A 13,793-nucleotide genomic window follows, 5' to 3' on the forward strand; every position below is an offset into this window, starting at 1 on the left:
AAAACAACAATTTCGTAGCTGTAGAATGATGATGACAACAAGCAAGAGAGTTCCAAAATGTTTTCCTACACTACACATAAAACAATTACCAAGAGAGTATTTTCCTTTTTTTTTTCTTCTTTTTTTTTCTGATGAGAAAATAAATTAGATTTTTTGGGGTAAAGGTCAAGCCAAGCCATGGATTCTTAATTCTTTGCCCCAGATTTTTTAAAAAAGAAAATGAATAAATAAAGGGTTGAATCCCAAAACAGTTTTTTTAGCCATAAAATCCAAATCCCAAAGAGCAAAAGAGTTCAATGAAACAAACCAACCGATGCTCTAACTAAATATGGTCATACATGTAGAATTAACTTCTAAACAGATTTGCAATAAAAATAAGATGTCGCTTTAGATGGGTATTTATTTATTTGTTTATTTAATTATCTTTTAGAAATCTGCAGTAATTAGAATGATTTTTGAAGCAGAAAACAGAAACCAGAAAAAGAGTAGTAGGCAGAGAGAGAGAGAGAGAGAAGAGAACCCGATTCCTTTAGTTCCACCAGTAACAAGAGCTGTCATTCCCTGAAGAGACCACCTGCTTTCTCTGCTACCAATTGCAGCCATTTGATCCCTCTTTGGCTCTTTTGTTACTTTAACTTGTACTTCTCCCAAGCTATGGATTATATATATAACGTTGTTGGTTGGCAGAACATAAGATGCTTATGTAAAACCAAAGTGTCTTTGTCAGTTTCCCCCAGGCAATATAACTTGGCAAATGCCAACACTTCCTGTCAACACATGGTTTCCTCTATCCATTGGATAAGAATCTGAATATCCGTATTTCAACGTTAAGGCCAAAAGAATCAAACATTGACACCCGGCTTTCACTAGTTAAGATTTTAGCTAAAAAGTGATTTTTTTATTTTTTATTTTGTTTTGATACAGTGCTCACACACGTCAAATGTCTGTTGTAGGCGGCTTACAGAAAAGACCAAAGGTCAAAGTAGCTCATCGTGGGATGACGGTGGAAACTACCAAAAGTGAATTTGATAAGGTGTTTGAACATAATGACAGCAAGAAAGATGAGAGAGTTTGTGTACTTGTATCTTTATCTTTTATAGGGATTTTTCGTCTCTGATTGGCAAGCGGGTTCAACGGGCTGGTTTGCTAATCTTTTTTAGGATTGCTTTTTGCTCTTTTTTTTTTGTTGAAAAGTAAAAAGATTTAACATATAATTCATTTCATAAAACAGTACTAAAATACTTAAAATTATTTTCACTAATATGTCATATTAGGAAAAAAAAAAAAAAAAAAAACATTCTTATAAATTAGGTCACTGTTTTTTGCATAAGTAAATAATAGTTTTATTAGGAAAGAAGAGAGATCGAAGTGGTGTCAAGTGTGCAGATGTATAGAAGAAGTCCTTTTGAAAAGTATTAAGTTTAACAAATGAAGAAAATCTAGAAAAAAGAAAGATGGAGGACGTTCCCAAACAATCCTTCAAAGCAAGTGCTGAAGGTCAAGGAGACTCATATGAAAAGTGGCGCATCTCGTGATTTTGTATTTTTTTCCTTTCATGGATGTTGTTTTGAATGATCGAGGACATTAGGAAACACGTTAAGCTTAAGCAGAGACAAGCAACACGATCTGGGTAGTCAAGAAGGGTGGGAACCAGGAGGTGTAACGCCCTAAAAAATAATTAACTGGTAATTATTTCTTAGTACATCTTACTCTCAAATTTCCCTCGAGAATAAGACAAAGGAATCATCATGAAGCTTCATGAGAGAGCTTACAGGCCCTCAAGAGACCATCTACCAACTTTGCCACGATAATCCACCTCACCCATATTGCATGCACTACAATGATTATCACTAAATTTTGTATATAGCTTCTCAATTAAGCAGGTTAATTATATGATGATCATAGCGTTCGGGGGAGATATTTGTAGTTTGGCGGGGCCATGCACGTCAGTATCAACGAAAGTTCTTTAATTATATGGTCTGAAAATTCATGCATGTTTCATACAAACGTATCTTTCATTTTGACACAACAAATAAATAATTATAAATTGGTTGATATTAGGTATAAAGGTTCAAAGATCCAGGCCGCCAGATTTTTCTTTCACATGTGGCTGGAATTGTTACAAGTTGTGGGTCGTTGACACTTCTATTCGATTAGAAAGAAAGTAGTGCACTAGCAACATATGTCTTGTATGTCATTTTCTTTTTTTATGTTTAGAAAAAATTTCAAAAAAATCATAAAAATTTATTTACATCAGATTTCTTACATTTAATCATCCTCAATGGTTGCTACAGTGTTTCTCAATATGTAGGGAATCAAAAGTGGTTCTCTATACATTATTTTAATATTAACATTTCTCTTTCCTCTCTCTTCTTTTATCTTTTTGTATTTAATTGGAGATTATGTTGGAATTTTGTGAAAAAAGTGAGGGTAGTTACGGAACTTGTACTTTGTAAAGAAATAATGTTTTAATGGTATATGAAAAAGTAAGAGAATCTATTGTGAAATATATTTTCTTAGAGAAGCAAAAAGTAGTTTCATTCCCTAAACTTAGGAAAAATCAAAAGGAAGTTGCTGCTAAAGAGGTACGTTTCCTATTGAAGTTTCAAGCACCCTTTTTTGACAAATATATTATCTACATTAAAACAAAATTAGCTTGAAAACGAAAGAACAATTACTTGTTTGCATCTTGTAGGTTGATTAATTTCGTCCATGCATCTAGATAGCTGCCATTGTTGACCCCTAGTCAAACAAAAACTTTTAATTTGAATATCAAGCAAGAGTATCAACATAATTGGATGATAGTCAGTATTGTTACTGTGCACAACAATGATGAATAATATGGAATCGAAAAGAGAGAGATCAAGAGAGAGTCGAGACAAATATTTACGTGGTTCGGCAATGTGCCTACGTTCATAGGAGAGAGTGCGGCTATATTTCACTATTCAATAATTTAGGGTTACAACATAACATATTTATAGGAAAACCCTAATTGTAAGTATTTTGGAAAACCCTAAAATACCCCCAACAACTTATTTGTCCCCAGGCCCACATAAACTAATTACATCCAATGGGCCAGTAGTAGAATATGAGCCACTTGTTCCTACAATCTCCACCTTGGCGAGTATTCACCTCTTTTAAGATAATCAAGTATTGGGCCTCCACCTGGAATTGATAAGTTTGGGGATGCCACCTCTTCTCCTCTTGTTTCTAGCAACTAAAGACATTTGTCAAGTCCAAACAATGCTTGAACTTGTCTGCAATAACAGGCTTCATCAACATGTCCGTTGCATTCTTAAAAGTGTGAATATTTTCAAGTAACAATTCACCTGTAGCAACCAATTTCCTAATCTTGTTAAACCTCACATCAATGTGCTTGGTTTTCGCATGATATACTTGGTTCTTTGCCAAGTAAATGGCACTCTAACTGTCACAATACAACGGAACTCCACATTGCTAAATACCTAGCTCCTTGACTAAATCTATAAGCCACAAAGCTTCCTTTACAGTCTCAGCCGCCGCCATGTACTCCGCCTCTGTCGTGGACATCGCAACCATGGACTAGATCATAGATCTCCAACATATGGGTCCTTTTGCAAGAGTGAACACATAATCCGTGGTCGACCTCCTGTCATCCAAATCCCCTGCATAATCTGCATCTACATATCCGACAACTAACAAAGCACTTTTCTATTCCGACAACTAACAAAGCACTTTTCTATCTGACAAAAGTGATGTCATACTCTGTAGTACCTTTCAAGTATCTGAAAATCCATTTGACTACATCTCAGTGCTATCTCCCTTGATTTGCCATGTACTTGCTCACCACACTGACTGCATGAGCCAAATTTGGCCTGGTACATACCATAGCATACATTAGATACCCCATTGCACTAGCATATGAGACCTTAGACATGTCTCCAGTTTCTTTAACTATCTTTGGACACTGTGACGTAGAAAAATGGAAATGATTCGCCAAAGGTGTACTCACTGGAAATGATAGCGCATCTAGGCCTGTCTGTGGCTATAGTGTGATGCTTCTTAACTCCTGAAGTAGAGGCCTCTATACCCTGAGAAATGTTCTCTTGCACTGGAGTCTCTAACTCCACTTGCACCACCTGCTTATCACTGCTACTACTTTCTGGCACCTGCTGCTCTTTATCTTAAGTACTCTTCAACATGGAATTTTCATCAAATATCATGTCTCTACTGATCACCGCCTTGTTTGCCTTCGGATCCCAAAACTTGTAACCCTTAACCCCTTTCCCATATCTGAGAAAGACACACTGTCTAGACTTTGCATCAAGCTTCGATCGTTCTTCACTAGGTACGTGCACATAGGCTAGACAACCAAAAACTCTCAAACCAGAGTAATCTACCTCATTACCTGTCCACACTTCCTTTGCAACTTTCCCATCTAGTGCTACCCTTGGTGACCTGTTGATCAAGTAGCATGCCATACTCATTGCATCTACCTAGAAAATCTTTGCAAGTCCAGCATTCAACCTTAGATATCGTGCTCTCTCTGCAATAGACCTATTCATCCTTTCTGCCACACCATTTTGCTGTGGTGTCTTGCGTACTATGAAATGTCTCTTTATACCATACTGCTCACAAAAATATCTGAACATGTCATTTGTGTACTCATTGCCATTATCTATCTTGAGGCACTTAACCTTCTTTCCAGTTTGGTTCTCCACTTCAGCTTTCCACAAATTGAACTTGGCAAACGTCTCTGATTTGTGCCACATGAAGTACACCCAAACTTTTTTGAAGAAATCATCAATATAGATCACGAAATACATATGTCCTCCCCGTGACGCTTTCTTCACTAGTCCCCAAACATCAAAATGAACATAGTCCAGAATGCCCTCTATCTTGTGTGTGGCTATCTTGAATTGTACCCGATTCTGCTTCCCTAGAACACAGAACTTATAGAAATTAAGTTTACACGTTTTAACACCCTTCAACAGATTTCTCTTATGAAGCTCCAACATGCCTCGCTCACTCATATGACCCAACCGCATATGCCACAAAACAATACAATCGGACTCAGACTCCACAGAGGCGATTTCACCTACAACTATACTTCTCAACAGTTTATAGATATTCTTTGTACTTTTCTGCCCCTTCATCACTATCATCGCACGCTTAATCACCTTCATTACTCCACCTTCAGACTTGTAACCATAACTGTTTGAGTCTAAGGTACCCAATGAAATCAGATTATTTTCTACATCTGGTATATATCTAACATCACATAACGTTCTAACCACACCATCAAACATTTTAATTCTAATATTACCTATGCCAGTAATTTTGTAATGCGCACCATTACCCATAGTAACTATACCAGAATTAACTGACCTGTAGGTGTCAAACCAATCTCTGTTGGACGTCACGTGAAACGAACATGCTGAGTCCAGAATCCAAGAATCCACAGGATGCTTTGAATTAGATGCAACAGAAAGCATATCACCATTAGCATCGTCTGAATTGTCTTCCACTACGTTCACAGACCTTGAGGAACCTTTGTTTTCGTCGTCCTTATTCTTCTTCCGATCTGGACAGTTCTGCTTTATGAGCCCTTTCTTCCCACACTTATAACAATTGACGTCCTTCCTCTTCCTGGACTTTGACCGAGAATTCTTAGCATTCAAACTATCCTTGTTACTGCTTCTCCCACGCTTGGTTACCCTTTACAATTAGCCCTTCTTCTTGAGAATTTTCATCATTGATTTTCTTCCTCTAATGAAAAGCCAATAGGGCTCCTGTAACGTCCTCTAACTCCAAGGACTCTTTCCCTCATGTTTGAGTTGTAACCAAATTCTCATACGTAGGAGAAGTTGGGAGTGAATTCAATAGCATCAACGCCTTGTCTTCATCTTCGAACTTCACATCAACCCTCTTCAAATCTCCGATTATCTGATTGAATGTGTTGATGTGTTGGCTTAGATCCGAGCCCTCTGCCATCTTCAAGCCGTACAACCACTGCTTTAGATAGAGCTTGTTTGTCAACGACTTTGGCATATACCGACTTTCCAGTTTCAACCAAACTGCCGCTAGAGATTCTTCGTCCATGGCATGATACATCACGCCATCTCTCAGACAAAGCTGAATAGTAGCCACCACTTTTGCCTCAAATTCCTTCCAATCTATGTCCGCCATCCCTTCTGGTTTCGTCTCATATAACACCTTCACCATCCCTTGTTGCACCAACAAATCCTTAACACGTCTCTGCCATAACCCAAAATTACCGGATCCATCGAACTTCATCACATCGAATTTCGCAGAAGATCTGTCAATCCAAGCCATCTTCTAATTAGACTCTGATACCAATTGTTGTCACCGTGCACAATTCTGCAATGGATGGTGAGATTCGAGAGTTAATTGTTGCACTTCTCTCCAAGATGGACAAGCTAATTGCTTCGCAATCTCCATTGCCATCAAAGCCACAAACAATATCGTACTCACACCTATCACAGCCAAAAACACTAGCCCATTCAACACCTTCACCCCAATATAACACAATTGTTCCATCACCACAAAAATCAAATTTTCCACACCAATCTCTACCGGAAAACCAACAAACCGAAAATAACCACACTTGTAACACCCTCAAAACTAGCCTTGGCCAACTTGGTAGGATTATTAGCAATTACCCCACTTAAACCAACTAGTGGCTAAATGAGGAATCGCTCATCTAAGCATTATCAGAGTTAATGCATAGGAAGGTGAAATAAATATGAGAAAACTATAAACATTACAAGATAAGTATATTCCTCAAATAAAGACATGGAGCAACTAATCAATAATAAAAGGCAAACTTGATAACAGTATGAAGAATCTTAAGATAAAGTTGTAGTGGCAACCACACCCCTTTTGAGTCCTAGTAACAGGTTCCTTATGAGAGTAATAACAGCGTAAATCTAACGACTTAGTACGTAAACCTTACAGTTGGATATGATATGAGCCCATTTGAAAATGTGTTGTCTTTGTTAATACACTTTTGAAAATATCGTTTAGTTTGATAAAGGGTGGTGTACTCCAGGCGGCAATCGCCCAAGTATTTTAATGCATAAAAACTATTGTTTTATAAGTCATAACTCTCATGTATGGTCTACCCGAGATACTACCCATTCTCAGTAGGGTTGGCGCTGTCCCAAAGGACTTGTAATACAATGCCGATGCCCCGACTATTATACGCTACCGTCCATAACACTAGTGGCACAACCGAGTGCGACCTCGGGTGGCCCACACCACTAATGATGTAGATCCTGTAGTGACCACCCATTAGAGAATGGCTGCATCTTGGTCACGAAACCATTGGATCCAAAGCCTATATAACACACATATTTGACCATAAAATGAAGTCTATATAGTAAGCCTATGGCCATTATTCCGCACGAACCGGTGCCTATGTCATACGATGCATCTTATCAACTAGTTATTAAAGCAGTTACCAAGTTATTACAAAAAGTAGACATGCTCATATCATACGCGGGGTTAGTCAACTGACATATCGCACGTTTTTAAGGAAAATGTTCGTAACTATTTACTTATCTCGTACGCTTGCTTAAGTCCTCCAACATCACAAATCCCTGTTATAACGAAATACGAGTCATTGTTATAAGCAGTACTAGAGAACTCTACGAGGTTCCATCTAACCAAAAAGGTCTACTAAAACCTTTGGACCACATTTTGGGCTAAGGGGCGTGTGACCTGTTCTCTAGGCGAGCGCTCGTTCCCTAGGGCAAGCATTTGGCCAGGGACTAGGGTTTGGCCAAAAATCCTAAAAACTCTTCTAGGCTTCTATCTTAAGGCTATGGGTTAGTACTTCTATTTGTAGGTTTTAAAATAAACATGCATATCACAAGAAAATACAACACAAGGAATCAAAGAGGTGTTTAAAAGCCTTTGAAAACATTTCTCTTTCTTTTTTTTTAGGAAATAGGAATATCCAAGAACAAAACATATTATCAAGCAACTTTAAAAGGAAACAAAGGTGGTTTGGAAAACCTTTTCGAAATCATCCTTGTTTTATGAAGAAAGGCACAAAGACTTGTTATAGCAAAAACTTGGAACTTTAAAGAGAATGATCATAATACTTAGAAAAGCTTAGAACTTGTAGATATTAATAACTACGCCATTGTAAATCAAGAAGCTCATAAAACATAAAGGAATATAGTAGTTACCTTAACAAGCAAGCCTCCCAAGGATGTTTCTCTCTTCTTCAAGGTTACTCACAAAGCTCACACTCTCTCAAATATCAAAGTAGTAGGGTTTCTCTAAGGCTTCAGAGGCCTAATGAGGGTTGGGCTCGAATGGGGGTATGGGGTATTTATAGGGGAAGAAGTTGAGGGCAAAATGGAAAAACTTTTGAAAAGGGGCGAGCGCCCGTGTGTAATATAGTGTCAAGCGCTCGTGTATTGTAGCTTAGAGGGGTCAGAGTCGCAGGTGGCACGCTCGTGTAAAAACCAGCAGTCTGAAAATGGTCAACAAGCGCTCGTATGGTCCCCGGTCGAACGCTCGTGTACTGTTCACAAAAGGCCAAAAAGTGTTCAGAGTACGATTTCACGAGGGTGGTGTAAGGTTTAGACATCCAGTGAGGGTATTTTGGGCTTTTTGCTCCAAAAGTTGCTGAGGTGGCTTAAGGTTTTCTGTTTATGGCTGATTAGAAAGCTATTAACTTGTTGAGTAAGGAGTAAAAACTCTTTTAAAACGATTTAAAAAGTTGGGGTATTACAACACTGCTACAAATTCTCAAATTCCACACCAATCACAACCCAAGAAGAGATTTGAGAAGGTTGTGAACCCGTTATTTGAGAAGCATTCAAGACGGTGTGGTATAAGTCGTGCTTTGACTTCAAAGAGAGATCTTCACCGATTGGTAAAGTGGCCAAAGGTTTGCATCTAGAGAAAGAAGTGGATATTTATGCAGCACTTGGGGATCCAACTAGCATTCTAGACAAAATCCTTGCTACCAATTCCTTCAAGTTGCTTCTCTACTATTGGCCGAAGGACAAAGCAAAGATGAAAAGACTTTTGAAGATAGGTCAAGTTGAGTGTGAAGGGAAAACTCTTGAAGCTAAGAAGACCCACACATGGTGGAGTCTTGATTGAGCACCACCGGGTGAACGGCCGCCTAGGAAGAGGATAAGACGGCTGAAATAAGTGAAGCCAAATATGGAAAATAAAGTCACTAAGACCTTGGGGACAAGGTCCAAATTAAGAGGGAAGGAATGTTACAGGCATTTCCATATTAGGCTAGCCGTATTAAGTTTATATTATGTTAACATTAGTTGGCTAACCGTAGCCGTATTAGGGCTATGATATTATTTTAATAAAAGTCTCTTGATGACTTAGCCCCTAGAAACTTTTGTAATATTTCTCTATTTAAAGAGACATGCAATGAATAAAGGGATATGAAAAGAATTAAGCCCAAATTTTGTGTTTGAAAATTCTAGGTTTCCTTAGAATTTAAGGTCTAGGTTTCTTTAGAACCTAATTTACCATGTTGCAAACTTAGATTCGTAATACGAGCAGCCTCCAGGGTGAGCAGAGAGGACAATTGGAATAATTTTCAGCACAATCTAGTGGCCATGTTTGATTTAGAATCATGAAAGTGTAGGTAGTAACAGGAGCACTGGCAGTTGTAGTATTAGTGGGTTGGTTCTTGATTCTTCAATTATAATTGAGAGGGATGTGTAATGGGGGCCTATGTTTTTTTTGTTACAACCAAGATTGATGTTAATTAATGTTGCCTATTTTTGCTTATTTCATTCTTTCATCCCCATTTCCTCATTTCCCATATATTTTAATGTTAATGGTCATCTCACTCATCAATATACTACTGGAGCCTTGCTAGTTTGTAAGCATTGGCCACTTGTGATTGTTTTGTCAAGCTGAAATCAACCATGGGAGTGCTCAACGAGAAAAATTACAACCAAACAAACTTAACTAAACAAACAAACAAAGTTGTTATTAACAAAGAATTCGAAAACTTAAAAACAATAATAAAAATAAAAATAAAAATTCTTTTTTCTTCTGCATTATGAGCAATCATAATCAAACCCTCCATGCACACAACCAACCATAATCGAAACAGGAATTTAGAGACAGGTTCTTCTTCATGTCCATGTGCACTAGGTTATTGTCACATGATTTAGGACACATGTCATCTTATTAAACCCGTTTATTGCTAAACTTTTGTCCTCTAAGGATGGCACTGTCTTTTTTGACTTTTATGTCAACGTAATTCTCCCATATTCCTGTTCTCAATAGATAGCTCAATCGCCTGAAGATCACGCCTCATAAAGAAATGTAAAAAAAAAAAAAAAACTTCCATATTCTCCCTTTTCCGCATGGAATAGAAAAAAGAAAAAGAAAAAAATAAAAATAACATCAGGCCTTTCAATCAAAATGTGCTACCAAAGGCCCAAACAACCTAATAAAAAAAGTCCCGCAAAGTATTGTTTTTTCCTTAGTGCCTCACTAAATTCCCCCAAATCTGAGAGCACTCGCGGTGGCAGAAGTCTGAAGCTCAAGCCCCCTTAAACAATGGCCTCCTCCAAAAAATCCACAGCAGAGAAAAAAAGGAAAGAAACCAAACCCACAAAAACACCCAACAAGAAAAGCAATACCACTACAACGAAGAAAGATCCAGAAAAGAACAAGAAGACTTGCAATGGCACCGTCAACAACGCCATATCGATCCCATCTTCAAGCATAGAGTCCCAAGAAGATGAACAACAAGAGCGAAGCAAAAGCAAAAGCAAAAGCGCAAGTACAACCAAGAAAGCCAATAGCACCGCATCCAAGAAAGGCAAACAAAAACGACGAGTGGAAGAGGTAAACGACGTCGTTCACGAAGAAGAAGAAGAAGTTGGAGAGAAAGAGGTAAACGACGCGAAGATGCATAGGTTTCCAATGAATCGTATCAAGACGATCGCTCGGAGCGAAGACTCCGGTTTGCGCATAACCCAGGAGGCCCTGTATCTCCTCAACAAAGCCACGGTATCTTTCTGTTATTGATTCTCTTATTCATGAATTTGAGCTAGGGGTTTTTTCAGCTAAGCTGACTATATTTGCTGTTTGTTCGTAATCTTAAAAATGATTTGGAAACCATTAATATAAATTAACAAAAATTTCTTGTATTTTATTTTTATATAATTAGAAGAATCTAAAAATTTCAACGTTCATTCACAATATAAAATGTTAATAAAAAAATTAACTTAAATTTATTTTCAATTAAAATATATGCATATTAACTAATGAAGCTCAAAACGTTATGACTAGGGTGTTACATGTTCTTGTAGAACTCCACAACTGAAAAGATATGCCACTTGAATACCAGAAAGCCCTGCAGAATATATACCCCATAAGTATATTGGCTTTGTTGTTTTTGTATGCAAAGGTGATGAGCTCTCATGCACATCTAAAATCTAATATGCCCAAAAAGAACACTTCTGTATTTCATATTTGTAGCTATTTCTTATTTTATGCACTTAGTTAATTGAAACCTTTATTCTATCATGTTCATGTGATAAAATCTAAAACTATATGATAATTGTGTGCGTACCTGAGATGCTTGCGAGAGAGAGAGATGAGAGTACTATATGCAAAAATGAGAGAGAGGAGCAGAGGAGGAGCAGCTGCTGCAGGAGAATTCAACGGCGACAGTGAAGAGGAGCTACGGAGGGGGAGAGAGAAGAGAGTGTGTGTGAATCAGAAGGCCTTCGTGTGTGTAGGGTGAAGGAGAGTGGTGAAAAATGGTTTACGCAAATGAGAAAACCTTAGTAAACCGAAAACGTTTTCAGTTTGACCATGATTTTCAGCTATCCCAAGCACTCAAAAGTGAAAACCTTTTTCGGAATAGGTTTTACGTTGAAACAAACAGGGCATAAGTTTCATGATTAATAAAACATGATTATTACTTATAAAAGAAAAAGTTTCATGCAAGCTACAATGTTCGGGTTTTCAATTTTTTGTTTTTGGCTGTAGAAAACAAATGTGGTGGTATTTATGGATTTTACTTCATTGGGTTGCAGGATACGTTTCTCGAGCAATTTACAAAAGATGCACATGCTTGTTGCGTTCAAGACCGCAAAAAATCGCTGGGTTACAAACACCTTTGTAATGTGTCTAACTATCTTTTCTTTTTCAATGTTTTTGTTAATTAAGCAACATATAGCTTGTACTTTCTTGTTCGATGATCACATGGCCCTAGAAATATTGAAGATTGGGGTGAACTTTGATTAATTATATTGTTTTAGCTTTTAATATTTTGCTGTGTGCTGAACATTTGTATTATTTATGGATGGCATTGATTGGTTTTCAGTAGATCTATTTTAGCACGTTTATTAGATTTTGATGTATGGATTGATGCTACATAACCGGGGTTTGTGATCTTGATTGTTTTAATCAATGAAGTAGTTAAATGGCATTCTCTAATTTTCAGTGAATTTGGTTATACTTGTTATACATTCTCATGGGTTTGGTTAGTGATTAATGGAAGGAAATTCAACACCAATGCAGAGCTACTCATAGTTTCATATTTTCAGCTGTTCTACCTAAGAAAATTGAGGCTTTTGTGCTTTATGAAGTACTCTTTTACTTGAGTAAATGCTGTAGTAGCTTGACTTTTGTAATATCGATGGCGCAGAGAACTGATCAATAGACCATTTGCTCCTTTTGGTTTATTGGAAAAATGCAATTTCAGACAATTGCTTGTAGCTTCTGATTGATATTAACCATCAATACTGGCATGGGTTTTAAAAAGACCCTTTCAAAGTTTAATTACCATAAACCATACTAGCTTTTTGTAAGTTGATGTTATTTTATTCAATACTTATTGAATTGCTTCTTTCTTGTTTCAGCATTAGTCGTTTCTAAAAGGAGCAGATACGACTTTCTTTCAGGTATTTCTACGTTTCTGTCAGTGAAAGATTTTTCTATTTGAATATGAGATGTCTAAACTTTTCTGCAGTTTCTGCTATTAGTTGTGTCTGGTGCATGACCCTTGCTTGTGTCTGTGTAGATTTTGTCCCTGAGAAAGTAAAAGCTCAGGATGCCTTGGCAGAGAGAAAAGTAACCGAGACAGAGACGGGCTAGGACCTTCAAAATGTGCTGATTTGAAGGGTATATTATATAGCCAGGTAAGACATTAAATGTTGTACAACTAAAGAGTTGATCCATGCGTCGTTACGGCTACCTCTTAAGGGTGCTTAGAACAATTGAACTATTTACATGTTGGTCTAAGAAGTGAAAAATTCTTTGATACAGGAAGATGCGTCTTAGTGGATTGCTTCTTTAGATGGCCGGCTAGCTGGTTTGAATTGAATCAGAGTGCCCTAGATCTAGAGTTTGTCTTTGTGATGACTTTTTTGAACAGAATGTTCTTGTTCTTGTCAAGTTAGAATGAGAATTGAATTTTGTGGAGAAGTTTGTTATTTCCTGTCAATCATGAATTTCACAAGTAATGGGAAACAGACCATGCCTTTGGTCATTTTTCATCTGGAATACCCCGATTTTATTTATTTATTTTTAATTTTTTGAACACTTGGGCACAATAATATTACAGCATAATATGATACATAATCGTGCTTACATTGACCAGAAACCCTGGAGTTCAAGATTTTCCCAACACAATGGCACATGTAATTAGGGCTATATATAAATAAGAAAGATCCTGCAAACCTATGAACAACCTTCGCATGGTCCACTAGGAAATATACTGTTTTGTTGCTTTTTCTTCCCTAATAGATGTGGTTTTATTGAAATTTTAAATCTGC

At 37.3% G+C, this 13,793-nt stretch overlaps 1 protein-coding gene across 1 annotated transcript; it reads left to right on the top strand.

Moving 5' to 3' along the window:
- The first annotated feature begins 10,470 nt into the window (after positions 1 to 10,470).
- On the top strand, positions 10,471 to 13,514 carry LOC132163927 (DNA polymerase II subunit B3-1). The gene is made up of 5 exons (XM_059574306.1): positions 10,471 to 11,016; positions 12,051 to 12,135; positions 12,879 to 12,920; positions 13,040 to 13,157; positions 13,285 to 13,514. The coding sequence occupies exons 1-4, from the start codon at positions 10,561 to 10,563 to the stop codon at positions 13,111 to 13,113; spliced, it is 657 nt and encodes a 218-aa protein (XP_059430289.1). The 5' UTR covers positions 10,471 to 10,560; the 3' UTR covers positions 13,114 to 13,157; positions 13,285 to 13,514.
- Positions 13,515 to 13,793: the final 279 nt, after the last annotated feature.

Source organism: Corylus avellana, chromosome ca10, assembly GCF_901000735.1.
Source record: "Corylus avellana chromosome ca10, CavTom2PMs-1.0".
Taxonomy (NCBI): Eukaryota; Viridiplantae; Streptophyta; class Magnoliopsida; order Fagales; family Betulaceae; genus Corylus; species Corylus avellana.

What these genes read in the sequence shown, in the direction of transcription:
- LOC132163927 (XM_059574306.1), top strand. Translation starts at nt 10,561, where the DNA reads ATGGCCTCCTCCAAAAAATCCACAGCAGAGAAAAAAAGGAAAGAAACC. An exon ending in ATCTCCTCAACAAAGCCACG is followed by an intron (nt 11,017 to 12,050) that starts GTATCTTTCTGT and finishes ATTGGGTTGCAG; the next exon opens with GATACGTTTCTCGAGCAATT. An exon ending in CAGATACGACTTTCTTTCAG is followed by an intron (nt 12,921 to 13,039) that starts GTATTTCTACGT and finishes GTGTCTGTGTAG; the next exon opens with ATTTTGTCCCTGAGAAAGTA.